Here is a 15,604-nt window from a genome sequence, read left to right on the forward strand (position 1 = left end):
TTTGCTATCCTCACTTGCATAAATGAACTATAGTGTCCTGCACCCACTAGTAAAAAAATATCAAAAATTATATCTGGTCTCTGAATCATTTTTGGTTTGACTGTATATCCTTCGGTTATTTTCACACTTAATTATGCCCATTAAAATGTATTTTACAAGTTTTTGTTACTTTCACTGTTCATTTTTTTGCTCTATGGTACATCATCTTTAATTTAATAGCATTAGAGCTGCTCCATTGCAATTATTTATAAATCTAAATAATAATAAATAATAAAAAATAATGTATTTATTAACATTCACAACTTTCTCAACACATGTGTTAAAAATAATTTTAAGTTTAGCCCATATATTTTCACTCTGACTGAGGGCTTCAGAGTTTCAATCTCTGTCAAGCAGTCTGTGTTATTTTTCAATTCATCTCAATGGATGCGCAGGCAGCATACCTGTATTTGACGTACCGTAAATTCTAATGTGAAGGCGCATGACTCGCTGTCGCTTTGCTGAGAGCACCGTTTCTCACACACACGCAAAGAAAGAGAGATAGAGAGCGAGAGTCTTCCATACAGAACTCAAGCAGAATTGACGCACTACATGTAAACTATATTCTTTGTTTTATTTTACTGTCAAAATAACGGAGTTCATTTGGAATTCTTAAGCTTTTAAGAACAACCATAAAATACTGCCGGTTTCTCCAGAAGTGGGCGGAACTAATGTGCAAACGGCAATCTCATTGGCTGGCCCTCACCTATTATCCTCCCCGTTTTGATTTCAGCAAATCAGTTTGAGCGAACGCAGACAACGTGATTAATATTCATGAATCCAGCAGCTCATCAACCCTTAGTATGTTTTATATTGTTATTAGTAGTAGAATTCGTAGTAGTAGTATTATTATCTTATCAGTATTATATATATATATGGGTGATTCATTAAAACACCACGGCACTAATGATTTTAAATATAAAACATGTAATTTAGTAATATAAAAAGCATCAGAATAAAGACAATACTGTTCTCTACCTTGCACAATGTGTAATTTCAACTTGAGAATTAATTATTTTTCTATTTTACTGCATTTTCTGCTGAAATTCTCATTACCGCAATGCGTCCGGCTGTGTTCAAATGCGTGTTATGTTGTAATTAAAACAAATGAACATAAAAATATTTAGAAAAAAAATAAATGGATGTTCTACTAGATTATTTTAGATGACAGAAAAAATTCTCACGAAACCATTAAAACACCACAGCACTAATGATTTTAAATATAAAACATGTAATTTAGTAATATAAAAAAGCATCAGAATAAAGACAATACTGTTCTCTACCTTGCACAATGTGTAATTTCAACTTGAGAATTCATTATTTTTCTATTTTACTGCATTTTCTGCTGAAATTCTCATTACTGCAATGCGTCCGGCTGTGTTCGAATGTGTATGTTGTAATTTAAACAAATTAACAAATGTTCTACTAGATTATTTTAGATGACAGAAAAAATTATTCACTGAATATTCATGTATAATAATAATGAAAAAAAGTAGGAAAAAGATTAGGGATGTTTAAGGACTGTTTAAACACACATACAGATTTTAAATAAAGTTTGATTTTGAGTGAAGAAGCACATGGGCCAGTTACTTCAAGATGGCTACCAGGTAAGATAATCTCTTTATATCTCTCCAGTTAAATATTAAATATTCTATTGTCAGAATGTTAACACGACATTTTGATTATCATTACCGAAACAGCAAGTTTTCTACATTTCGAAAATTGTTAGATTTACAATTTTTTTATGAAAATGTACTTTATTAAGGTCTAATAATATGCACTGAGAAAAAATTAGCAAAGCCATTATGGCTTCTCTATTGTTAGCAAAACATACTGAGGCACCTCATCCTCCGCAACACCATTCTCATATACCACAACCATTTAAGGTCAGTTGCGGTAAAGAGAACTTATGTTTCGGGAATGAGAATCTAAGCATATTGTGTATGACTTCTAAATATGTCTTATGAATTTAATATTAATTTAAAATTTACTAACTGTTGATATTTTGATTTATGATTTGTTCCATTGTAAACAGTCATCAAGTGAGAAAAAAAAAAGCTTTAGCAAAGGCCAGGTTGACAAAGTTCAGGGAAAAATTATACAGCAACCCAGAACTGCTCAAGGAGTACAGAAGGAAGGAGAGAGAGAGGTCAGGTTTGGAGATGTTACAGCAGGTGTAATTAGCAAAAAACACTACAGTGTTAGGAAATGTACATGAGAGTACACAGACACACACACACACACACACACACACACACACACACAAACAACCCTTTAGCCACTACTATAACAGGACTTTGGTGCTGGATTGAGTGTATTGTTCATACTGTGGGAAATTCCCGCCACACTAAGGTTGTGTGACTCTTAAAGTGACAGCAGCCTAATAAATTTGCTGCACTCCGTCATTAATTTTAATTAAAAACAAACTTCAGTAGTTTAAATTGTTAATAATTTAGTAATAATTTAATTAAATAATAAATAAACAGTTATTTGTTCTTCTGTTTGTAATTTGTTTGTTTTTTATTTTCTTGTTTACTTAATTTTTCAATTCATTTCAAAGACTAAAATTAAGCTCTACCCCACCACACAACTTCAGGCCCAGTATAGAACACACACACACACACACACACACACACACACACACACACACACACACAGAGAACCAGTTACTTCAAGATGGCTACCAGGTAAGATAATCTCTTTATATCTCTCCAGTTAAATATTAAATATTCTATTGTCAGAATGTTAACACGACATTTTGATTATCATTACCGAAACAGCAAGTTTTCTACATTTCGAAAATTGTTAGATTTACAATTTTTTTATGAAAATGTACTTTATTAAGGTCTAATAATATGCACTGAGAAAAAATTAGCAAAGCCATTATGGCTTCTCTATTGTTAGCAAAACATACTGAGGCACCTCATCCTCGGCAACACCATTCTCATATACCACAACCATTTAAGGCCAGTTGTGGTAAAGAGAACTTATGTTCCGGGAATAAGAATCTAAGCATATTGTGTATGACTTCTAAATATATCTTATGAATTTAATATTAATTTAAAATGTACTAACTGTTGATATTTTGATTTATGATTTGTTCCATTGTAAACAGTCATCAAGTGAGAAAAAAAAAAGCTTTAGCAAAGGCCAGGTTGACAAAGTTCAGGGAAAAATTATACAGCAACCCAGAACTGCTCGAGGAGTACAGAAGGAAGGAGAGAGAGAGGTTAGGTTTGGAGATGTTACAGCAGGTGTAATTAGCAAAAAACACTCTACAGTGTTAGGAAATGTACTGTACATGAGAGTACACAGACACACACACACAACCCTTTAGCCACTACTATAACAGGACTTTGGTGCTGGATTGAGTGTATTGTTCATACTGTGGGAAATTCCCGCCACACTAAGGTTGTGTGACTCTTAAAGTGACAGCAGCCTAATAAATTTGCTGCACTCTGTCATTAATTTTAATTAAAAACAAACTTCAGTAGTTTAAATTGTTAATAATTTTGTTATAATTTTGTAATAATTTAATTAAATAAAGAGTTATTTGTTCTTCTGTTTGTAATTTGTTTGTTTTCTATTTTCTTGTTTACTTAATTTTTCAATTCATTTCAAAGACTAAAATTAAGCTCTACACTGTAAAAAGTAATCACTGAATCTACTTAAGAAAAGCGAGTAAACATAACTGATTTTTACAAATTTGTTGAATTTACTTAATTACACTGTGTTATGTGAACTTTCAGGTGGATGCAATAGTTAAACTAAACAACTTTAGTAAACAGTACTTAAGAGCATCTAGTTTGCACACACACACACACACACACACACACACAGAGAAAGCATCAAGTCTATAATATATGATCATGTGTACATAAAAGGTTTTTTTCCCAATGTTACTGTATGAGACATGCTAATTTAATGTCACGCTTTCCGCTTCCAGGTATCAAAAACGAAAACAAACTGGCAAAATAAAGAAAACTGAAGAGCTGACTAAGAAGCAACACGAAAAAGAAAAAAAGACAGTGGCAGGAAAACTCAAAGCGTTATTAGAAAAGAAAGAAACAGCTTAAAGCTGTACTAGACACAACACCATCTAGTGAGGAAGATGATTCATCTTCAAGAAGCTCCCCCAAAAGAACAGCCATTCTTGTCTCAGCAGGTAAATGTCCCTGTTAAAAAAAATCCAGTTTCCAATTTTGTCAAATAAATCTATTTTAAAGGTTGACATTGTCAACATTATAAATACGTAAATTTATAGTTCATTTAGTAGGAACAACTTATATTATTCAAATATTAAAAAGCAGGAGCTTAAAATGTCAGGCTTTGTCAGGTCCAACTAATTGATCGCAGATGATGCTTCTGAATAACTTGTTTTTTTTTGTCAAAGCATTCTTATTTCAGTTTTGATGACAAACATTTGTTACTAAGGTTTAACAGTTCCGTTTTGTTTCAAGTCACTATTAGAGTGAATAAGGTTTTCAATAAGTATAAATAACTGTATTGTGTACTGAATTCTCGGTTTGGTCTACACAAGTTAAAGTAACTAAGTATAATTATAATTTTAATAATTGTAATTAAGTTCAACTAATACAACATACACTATTCTCGAAAGTTCCAAAGCTTAGCAAGCTTAGCTGTCTTTTTTAAAGTTTTTTTTTTTACGTTTTTGAGTTTCTAACTTCTTTTTTTTTTGTTCTTTTTTTTTAGCGTAATGACATCAGCTCAACTCCCCCAAAAAATGAGATACAGACACCAAGACAAATAAATACATCTACCCCAAAAGAATCACCCAAAACAAAGAAAATAAAAAAAACACTATCAAAATTGAGGGAAAAGTTGCGCTACATGGAAGAGAAGCTTCTGGAGAGGACTAAAGAGACTTTAAACCTAAGGAAAAGACTGAGAAGGCTTGAGAAGAGGGAGAGAAAGCTGGGACTTCTGAACATGGAAGGCAGAGAGGTCCAACAAAAATCTAGAAAGAGAGGTCACCAGAGAATATTACCCAACAACCAGAGAAGATTAATGCGCAGAATTGTTAGCCACTTCTTTCACCAAGATGAAGTTTCGACTGTAATAAATGGCAAACCTGGTGAAATTCGAAAAAAGGGCCAGATATTTCGCAAGAGAGCCTTGACAGACAACATGGCAAATCTTCATAGAAGATGTACACGGAAGCAGCTCCGGGTGGATGACGTATGATATCGACGTTGCTCATGCGCCGCTCAGCAGTCACGAATGCAGGAGCGCAGGGGAGAGATCAAAACAAAACAACGGTCACTAATTAGAAGTACAAAACGAGGATTTGTAAAGAAGAATGTCGGAGGATTTCGATATAAGCCAAGAGGAGACTGGTTTTCCTTTGCTAAAGTAAGGAAACTTTGCTTCCTTTGCTCCTGTAAACAAACATTGGTTTTCACGAGACTCACTGGCGCATACGCCGACATCTTACATCATCCTCCCGGAGCTGCTTCCATGTACAACTGTTGGTGCAAGCTACATTTAAAGTGATTATTACGTTTTGAATATGGATATTTTTCTTACAAAAACGCATAAATTCGCTTCAGGAGGCCTTTGTTCACCCCCCGGAGCCGTGCAAGACACTTTTTATTATGGATGGGCGTTTTTTATGTCACTTCTTTTGGACTGATGCACTGCAACACCCGCTGACTGCCATTAAACAGCTTGAAAGATTAAAGACAATTTTTAATATAACTCCGACTGGATTCATCTGAAAGAAGAAAGTCATATACACATAGGATGTCTTGAGGGTGAGTAATTTATGGGCTAATTTCCATTTTTGGGTGAACTAACCCTTTAAAAAGAAAGAAACAGAACAAGAATAATAGACAAAAAACAGGTGAAGAGCGTGAACGGGACAGAGAAAGACCAACAGGCTCCCCATGAAGTCTCCAGGGGCTGGTTCACAAGCACAAATACCGCAAAATAAAAGGGCCCATTCTTTCATGTCCCGGGCTGAAGTTACTGGTAACACACATTTAAACTGAATGAGTAATTGAGAATCAGCTCCTCTGGGACCTTTAATTCCCTTCGGCTGGCAGTTTCATTATCCACCCAAAACCCACTCGTCTTCAGAGTCTAATTTATGCGTTAACCAATGAACGTCTGCAGCTCTATTAGCAACCCCTCACTGTACTGGAGCGGCCCGTTAATTGCACGAAGGTCGATCACAAGAACAATGCAAATACAAACGGCAGGGTATAAAGACTTCTAAAGAACTGGATTTACATTCAAACAAGAGCCATTAAACCCCACTTACAGAAACATGATGACAAATGCACGTTCATTATCTTTAATCTCCCTAGCGCTATATTTAGTTCACCCATTTTTAACAGGCCATTTGCAGAAATCATAAAGGAAAAAGCAAAGAAACATCACTGTTGTTGGGTAAAGCTGGCATTTTAACCATGCACTGATCTGGTTTATGGTTTGAAACGCACATGAAACGCACATGACAAAAACTGCACTGGTTACTGGTTCAACAGGTTGACCAACCTTCTTTTGCAGGCATATTCAACAAGACTTTCTCACACTCCAGCTTCTGCAAATATCATCTCAGAGGAGCTTCATTTATGTTTTCTCAGAATTCAGAAATCTTCCCCAAAGGAGATCTGACAAACATAAAGGCAAAGGATCATGTTCCCATAACCGCGTGTAGATCAGATCAGCGTCTAATCTCATTTCAGCCGCACAGAGCTGTTCAATCAGTGAAACACAATATAAAGAAAGAATTATACAGATTACAAATGTCGATTTTAATTTTTAATAAGTTGCTCAGAGGTTGCAAAGGAATCTGAGGGTACGTTGACACAACAATGATTGTGCTAAAAACAAGGAATTATTTTGAATTAAAAATATTAGCAAACGTTACAATTAGACCCGTTGGCAACATGATAATGATAACTGTTATGAGGAAAGAATGATGCGACCCCATGAAGGTGCATCTATGAAGGACTGTAAGAAGAACATATCGCTAGGTGCTGTTCACACAGAAAGTTATTTTGCATTGACAAAGATGTGATGCAGGCAGAGGAATGGAAAAATATGCTAGGTTATAAGACACAAGTTGAACTCCTTTTAAAGGGTTAGTTCACCCAAAAATGAAAATTCTGTCATTAATTACTCACCCTCATGTCGTTTCAAACCGTAAGACCTTCGTTCATCTTCGGAACACAAATTAAGATATTTTTGATGGAATCTGAGAGCTGTCTGACCCTGCATAGACAGCAACGCAACTGAAACGTTTCCAAGTCCAGAAACGTATCAAGGGGATCTGTAAAATAATCCATGTGACATCAGTGGTTCATCCGCAATTATACGAAGCTACGAGAACACTTTTTGTGCGCAAAAGAAAAATACATAAATAACGACTTTATTCAACAATTCATCTCCTCCGCATCATCCTGGTGCCATTTTGGAGAGTATCCGCTGTACGTAAACAACGTATGCTGTTCTGTGTCAGCTGCGTCACATGGATACGCTGTTTCCGTTCAGATCAAATCACAACAACGTAGAAAACAGATCCGCCGCAACACAGCTGACACAGAACAGTATACGTTGTTTACGTCCTGCTGATACTCTCCAAAATGGCACCAGGGTGATACGGAGGAAGCGAATTGTTGAATCAAGTCGTTATTCTTTTGCGCACAAAAAGTATTCTCGTAGCTTCGTATAATTGCGGATGAACCACTGATGTCACATGGATTATTTTACAGATCTCCTTGCTACGTTTCTGGACTTGGAAACATTTCAGTTGCGTTGCTGTCTATGCAGGGTCAGACAGCTCTCAGATTCCATCAAAAATATCTTAAATTGTGTTCCGAAGATGAACGAAGGTCTTACGGTTTGAAACGACATGAGGGTGAGTAATTAATGACAGAATTTTTGGGTGAACTAACCCTTTAAGGTGTTGCTATGTGGATGCTAAATCATTCTGAGTGGTTTTAAGCTGCTATTTAGTTGCTAGGGTGTCCTGGTATGTTATTATGTGGTTGCGAAGACGTTCTGAATGGTTTTAAGCTGTTGCTGTGTAGTTGATAAGGTATTCTGTTGCTAAGGTGTTGATATGTGGATTAGTGTTGGAAGATATGCTCCATATCGTCCTATCTTCAGCCTGTGAGATCGCCGATACATGATATTATCATGCTAATTTATTAAATTATTTACTTACTTCGTTTCATAGCCGGAGTGTGAACCAACTCCAGGGCAAGGCCAAAAGCAGCCTATAATGTTAGTGTAATCTATCAACTAGCCTACACATTACATTATATCTTTTTAGTAAAGTAGCATATGGACGTCATGTCATAAAATATTTTTAATATGACTGAATATGTATTTAACATGATAACTGTTTAATAGAAACATTGCAAGTTACTAATTATAATGCTTATGTATCCTCAGTTATTCAAACAGCGGCAACAGAAAACGAGCAAAGAGCATTAACATTATCAAAGAACATCATCACTGACTTCAGTCTAGCATGAGTTTATGCACCTTAAACTCCCGTTATAATCAAGCTGTCTACACTGTATGATGAATAAATCTCTTATACTTACATCATAGGTACATCTGCACAACAAAACTCCGGTGTTTCAGCAATGACTCTGAACTCTGATGATCTGAACGCCTCTGATTGGCCATTGCATTCATAAGCTCAACAGAATCGTGTGTGATTAGTTATAACGCGCAACCCTGTAAAAATGTGGAAAAATAAATATGATGGAACAAATAAGCCGTAATATTAATTAGTCAGTATTACTGATCGGTAATAATAATAATAATAATTGTCTTGCTATTGTCAAAGGCATCAGCCACAGGCGATATCGTCAATCGATACACGATACTATCATCTATCGGCACAACCCTAATATGGATGATAAAGCATTCTGAGTGGGTTTTAAGCACATTGCTATGTAGTTGCTACAGTCTTTTGGGTGGATGCTAGGGCATTGCTAATTGGTTGCTATGGTGTTGTTATGCACTGCTATCTGCTCTTTGCTATGCAACTACCAGAGTGTCCATTATATAAGTGCGACCTGATGCAGTGCTGTGATTCATGACAACTCGCTTTTCTATAATTGGCCATTAGCAGGAAGCGTTTCATGCAAAGCCCTCACAGTGAATGCTGACTAACAAGCGAAAGGGAAACCTCTGCAAACAGGCCACAAACTGGAACGTTTTACACAAAGTAGGAAGCCACAGAAGGAAGGTCACACAAAGATAAACAACTCGTTTGAGAGAAGAAACAGGAAGTACTTCTGGAGCAAAAGCCAAACCCACTCAAATTTCATTCGACTCCAGTAGCAGGTCGCTAGTCATGAGAGGCCAAGAGAGGCTCATTTCAAAGGACATGCATGGTAAAATGGGGCATTTTGTGCCTTCCCAAAGTGTTACTTTATTTACAAAATAAAATCACAGTAAACAGAGGCAGAAAAGTGAATGAGGGACACAATACGTGCACAATATGTGCATCGCAGTAAACAGAGGCAGAAAAGTGAATGAGGGTGCAGCGTGCATCGCTGGTTCGTTCCCAGCCTCATGCTCGCTCGGTTAGTTAACCTGCCTTTCAGCTTGCCTGAAAGTTCCCAGTGTTCATTGAGGCGCACGCACGGCGTGAAACAGGTTTCCTCTGTGATCCCAGTGTGAGACAGACTCAACGTACACATCTGAACGCATGGATCAACACCGATGGCCCAGGGATTGATGGGAAGGGAACTCCACAAAGCATACTTTGAGGGCACGACTTGCTCTGTAAGCATTAAACTAAACAAGTACAACACCCATCATAATGTCTAAATTCTAGTGTTTGCAAGCACAAACAATACTGTAAATTAGTGGTGTGATCAGCACGCTAAGTATTAAATACTAAGTACACACTTCAGTGTGTGTCCGGAATGATTCCTCAAATGAGAAAAGCGTACTAAAAGGTTCTTTTGACTAACCATCACGAAATCACCCACAATGCTCTGATAATATTTAAATTAATCAAAATAAATTAAAATGACATTCTGAAGGCTTCTTACAAAATTTGGAGATAGTAATTTTATATTCTTATTTTACAGAAATTAAAATTGCAATCACCAAAGTAAATTTGGGAATAAATGTCTTTATTTTAATTACGGCATGAAATGTTGTTTACAAATCTGAAGATGGAAAATATGAAGCAAAAACTGTAGCTTTCAGGATATTTTGGCAGAAATGATGATTACCGTGGTCAATCTGCTAAAAGACTTTGGAAATCCGTGCCAAGGCGTGTGCTTACAGTGGGCCAGCGGATGTAGGTTAGTCGAGTAATCCCTGAGGTTCAGATGTTAGTAGGTTAAGCTGCATTGACTGTGTGTGTGTGTGTGTGTGTGTGTGTGTGTGTGTTAGCCGAATCAAGAATTAATGTCACAGGGAAAGTCCATAATGTCCTGCACACCCACTGAAAATACAACATCACGTGAAAATTAATGCAATTATGAAAAAAAGGTCAATGTTGGTGCTTCATCTAGTGTGTGTGTGTGTGTGTGTGTGTGTGTGTGTGTTAGCCGAATCAAGAATTAATGTCACAGGGAAAGTCCATAATGTCCTGCACACCCACTGAAAATACAACATCACGTGAAAATTAATGCAATTATGAAAAAAAGGTCAATGTTGGTGCTTCATCTAGTTCTGTTACAAGTCCATACATCAATATGCTGCATTGCATTAGTTAAAAGCAGGCTGAGGGAAAAGCAATGTGAACCTTACACAACTGTCCTGTGGTAACACCATAGTAAAATACCATGGTAGTGTAAGATATTTTAAAGAAAATAAGCATAAAAAACACCGTATTACTAAGGTGCCACAATTACAACAAGGTATACTATGTTTCTGGACATAAACCAATGCATTCTTGGAAGTACCTTAGAGTGCCATTTAAATAAACTACCATCACTGTAACATGGTGCTCCCGCAGTACTTTTGCAGGATCAAGCAAAACATGGTATTACCACAGTATTTTTGTAAAACGTAAAAGTACAGTAGAGTTCTGCAGAAGCAGTATGGTAAAGCATTATAATAAATCTTTGATGTTCAGATGTGAGGAGTGGAAACATACGAAATGACGCGTGGCAGCAGCGGCGGCTCATGAGATTTAATCAAGTAACCATGGAAGCAGCTACAATTTATCAGCGTGTCTAGCGATCGTGCGGTTAATAGTAACTCTCATTCGCTGCCGGTTTATTGCGCGAGCCAATAAAATAACCCGGATTCTTACCTTTACTGCTGAATTAAAACTCGTTGTGACTGGATAGCTCCGCAACTGTGTTGTTAAATGATATCACGCGAAAATACAGCGCAATGCAGCGGCTATAGTCGCGATGAGTCGGTTTGTCGGTGGTTATTCGCGGGAAGCGCTGCAATCCACCGTCTTCCCGGACGCCATGACTGAACGAACGGATCCCAAACTGATTTCATACAATAAAACACCGCCTCCAGCCTCCAACACCCGCACTACAGCCTCATCAATGCCGTGATGAGAACAGCGACACCTGGCGGTGGATTTAAACTTCAGCTGCTCAACATGTTCCGACGCATTCCTACTGGAATCTCTTCCACCAAAGTTCAAAAATGTACCATGTTTTGGGGCATCATGTAGCATGGTAGTACCATGGTGTTCTTGGAAGAGCTTGATACCACATTATTACCATCTGACACCATTATTGTACTGCAGTACATTTTGTACGGCATGGTAAATGAATATGCAAGTCAAATGATACCACTGGATACTATACCGTATAAAGGATCGATTTACCATGATAAAACCAGTACATTTTTACATCCCAATGACTGTAGGACATCACATTCAAATAAAATCGTTCAGCAACATCTTTCAGTGTATTTATCCAATCTTATAAAGAACTGTGATGAGCAACAGCGCCACCAAGCTGGGATTCTGCCATTTACATCACTTAAAAAAAAATAAAATAAATAAAATAAATTCTCAAGCATTAAAGGGGTCATATGATGTTGCTAAAAATAACATTATTTGGTGTAATGAAATGTGTTTATGCGGTTTAATGTTAAAAAGAATACATGGGGATTTCTTTAGTAATTTTTAAGTAAAGGAATTGGGATCTATGCATTTGTAATCAGAAAGGGATCCAATATAAACTATATAGTTCCCTGTAAATATATATTTTCAGCGTGCATATTGCTAATTGTCCTACTTTAACCATTGTTGGATGTAATGCATTACTAAGTAGCCTAATTAATTGCAGTAATTTAATTACTTTTCCCTTGAAAAGGTAAAGTAAGGGATTAAAGTAAAGTAAGGGATCGTGATTTTTCTGTAATTACTGTTACTTCTGATGTAGCTAATTGCATCAAATACTGTAGACTATAAAACAGTCTATGTAACACTTATAACACAGACTATAAAACACTTCTATATAAAACAATAGTGGGTTTAACATCAAAAATTAGCATCTCATGTAAAATATGTTTGAATGTAACTTCAACTTCCTTCTCCCCACGGGGCTGTTGAATGCTTGAATCTGATTGGCTGCCGATAAGGGGTGCTAGTAGTTCCAGGCAGGGAATATTGGCATGACCAGGGGCACGTTCAAGCTCAAACCGATGTGCACCGTTTTGCTTCGGTTTCTACAATTGTCACTCATGTGATGTCACGTTTATTTAAAAAAACGCCCTTTATTTAGTAGATTGATTTAAAGCACGCAGCTTACAGTATTAAACATGAAAAAACAGTCTCAGTGTCAGTCTCGCTTTCAGTTAGAATTAAAAAAGTTGATTTTCTGCAGCTGTCCAATGTGGAGCTAGCTTATAATAGAATCTTTTTATTACGTGAATGCAAAAATAACGAAATAAATACAAATAAAGAACAAATCATTAGTGTTTGGTTTGCATAGATTAAAACTTGATCTAGCTCATCAGGACTGATTTGATTACAATAACACTATAAGGTGTTTTAAGAGAGCTAATGTTGTGAATAACATAATTTATCGAAAATAAAATATCTTAGCACTTTATTTTGTTATGACTTACAAAAGATGTTAGACAGAATAAAATAATGTTATTTTTAGCAGCATCATATGACCCCTTTAAACTAAAGCCTTCATTTGATAAAACTTGAAGACCTGCGGAAACCATGTTCATATACTTATTTTAAGTTTTTAAAGTACATTTCACAGATATTTCAAATCTTTTCCTACAAACTCCTAATCACTAATCTCTAGTTACTGCTGTAAATCCATAATAAAATACCATGTGAAAAGCTTCCATAATGTTAGTTTTCGCCTTAAGCACTGTATCCTCTTGTAAACGAGTTAAAAAGCATTATAGTGAGAAAACCTACAGTAAACCTTAGAGGGAAGAAAAAAAAGTTTACTGTAGTTAATAGGATCAAAGTAATGTAACATTTACATTTTAATTGTATTTAAACTATCTGGATTCCATTTTCACATATTGAGAGCATTAGATAGCAATGAAACTGACACAAAGTTCAGCATGTCTTGCAGCTTTAATACTGAAAGTGTTGTAAAATGATTAACCAGGATAGATTGCATATACAAATGTTCCATTGACATGTGACAACCCATAAGCCATCTGGCTTCAGATTTGTGCATTTCCTTCATAATATCAGAAGCCCTGAACCCAGAGTCCCGGTTTTCCTATGTTGTTTATTTCATTAAATGGATTAAGTGAGCCAATGACAGACAATATTAGCCGTGACACACATATCAGCAAAGGTGGAGCAAACCGTTGCCCGTTTCTCCCAAACATCATCGCCGGTGATCTGGACCAGCGTTGAAGAGAAAACAAAAACCTAAAAGAAAACCAAACAAGAAGTCAACACCATGACCGCTGCATCATCGCTCTATTGCATTCGAGCTCATCCAAATCAGTCCGTTCAGTCCAATCCATCAATGAAAAGAGTCGGACCGACCCCTAAATCAGCATCAGCAAGGATCGACAGATACACAAGTTGACAAAACAACTATAACTGATCTCATAAGGGAGAAAAGCACAATTTCTACACCAGAAATTCTTAACGATTTATGATGGATGACTGTTAGTTTCATTTCATACCCCTAAACCCCCCACGTCTGCTCAAGATGAGGGTTTTTGAAGCCATTGGCCCTTTTTGAGGTGAGACGCACAAACACGCATGTAGTAGCTGGACGCTCGGCCCTGCTGTTGTTGAAGACTTTGAGAGATCAGGTCCAGACGGCTCAGAGGCCCAACACAAACTCAAGTCACATGGCAGTTCTTTACTCAAAATAAGGAAAGGGCCAAAAATCTAGATGTGGAATTCCAGGTGCAAAGTTTATTAATCCTCAATAGATGGGCTGTTTTATAGGGTTAAGGCTTCTCTCATTCACTCAAGCCATGTTCAGGAGGTCCTGGATGGCCTTCTGCTGAGTCTCGTTGAGTACTGAAACACACTGCGTCCAGAGTCCTCCAGAAACCTGAAAACATGGGAGCACACAGTCAGACATTTGACATGGAAATACCATGCAAATTCTACTTGGGTCAACCTAGAAGCAAAAAAGGGCTACTTTTGACACAGATGAACCATCATTAGATATACTGAAAATAGATTTCTGCTAATATAATACATTTTCTAAATTTACACATTTGAATATTTTAAGATATTCAATATACATTTGAAATCTTATGAAATCTTTAAAGAACAAGGATAAACAATTTGATATTTATAGGCATCAATATACATCTACATGGGGGGAAAAAATGCAATGCTGAGATTTTTAAATGCTAAGGCTATACAACATGCATAAATTAGCCCTTTGATATGACATTTATATTGATAAACATGCATTTTTTTTTTAAAGAGTAACTATTTAAAATTTTAAATAATGCATGCAACATACAGTAGTCAACATTTAAAGTAGATCAAAAAAGTTCATCAAAGTTGTCCTAAGACTAGGGTTGGGTATCGTTTTTTTTTTTTTTCGATACCGGTGCCAAATCGATACTTTTATAACGGTTCCGGTGCCTGAACCGATACTTATTAAAGAACAGAGAAAAAAATGAGAATGCTAGTGTTAGAGGCTCTTTTTTCTTTATAAATAAAACAAGTAGTTAGAATAGAAATAGAATGGAGTGCAAATGTTAGAGGATCAAGTTTTTTAATAAAAAAAAACAAGCAGATAAAATTAGAAGTTGCATTAGAATAGAGAGTGCTAGAGTTAGAGGGTCAAATGAAGATGAAAGAGATGTGTTTTCAGCCGTTTCTTGAAAATATTAAGGACTCAGCTGCTTGGATTGAGCTGGGCAGGTCATTCCACCAGGAGGGAACAGTTAATGTAGAAGTCCATGAAAGTTTTATCATAGGTAGAATGCAAAATGTTTCAATACAAGCATTTCAGTCAAATGTAATTTATGAAATATTTCAAACCTTTAACCCACTTGGGAAAATCAGCCCATGGCAACAGTTTAAAAGTATCCCAATTCTGTGGAAAAAAACGTGGACTTGGCAACCCTGCATCCAAGAAGAGCTGCCGGAGTCAGATTTGACTGATCACAGGTCGAGAATAAG

At 36.4% G+C, this 15,604-nt stretch overlaps 2 protein-coding genes across 5 annotated transcripts in view; both read right to left on the reverse strand.

Moving 5' to 3' along the window:
- LOC107653673 (FERM, RhoGEF and pleckstrin domain-containing protein 1-like) overlaps positions 1-11,532 on the reverse strand; it is a 103,054-nt gene extending 91,522 nt beyond the window's left edge. For all 3 annotated transcript variants that reach the window (XM_016440453.1, XM_016440454.1, XM_016440452.1), the window contains exon 1: positions 11,303-11,532. The gene's annotated coding sequence lies outside the window, so the exon portion shown is untranslated. The remainder of the gene's footprint in view (positions 1-11,302) is intronic.
- A 2,178-nt stretch (positions 11,533-13,710) lies between these two features.
- The window catches only part of LOC107653674 (importin-5-like), a 47,678-nt gene continuing 45,784 nt past the window's right edge, over positions 13,711-15,604 (reverse strand). Inside the window, exons 26-27 of one of the 2 annotated variants that reach the window (XR_001630254.1) lie at positions 14,134-14,513; positions 13,711-13,870 (exon numbers count right to left, since the gene is read on the reverse strand). Coding sequence is in view for 1 of the 2 variants with exons in the window: in XM_016440455.1 (XP_016295941.1) it covers positions 14,427-14,513 (87 nt within the window). In the remaining variant the exon portion in view is untranslated. Of the gene's footprint in view, positions 14,514-15,604 lie in introns of both variants that reach the window. The other variant, XM_016440455.1, reaches the window with a different exon arrangement.

The sequence above is a fragment of the Sinocyclocheilus anshuiensis genome, unplaced genomic scaffold (genome assembly GCF_001515605.1).
Source record: "Sinocyclocheilus anshuiensis isolate Anshui unplaced genomic scaffold, SAMN03320099.WGS_v1.1 scaffold175, whole genome shotgun sequence".
Classification (NCBI taxonomy): Eukaryota; Metazoa; Chordata; class Actinopteri; order Cypriniformes; family Cyprinidae; genus Sinocyclocheilus; species Sinocyclocheilus anshuiensis.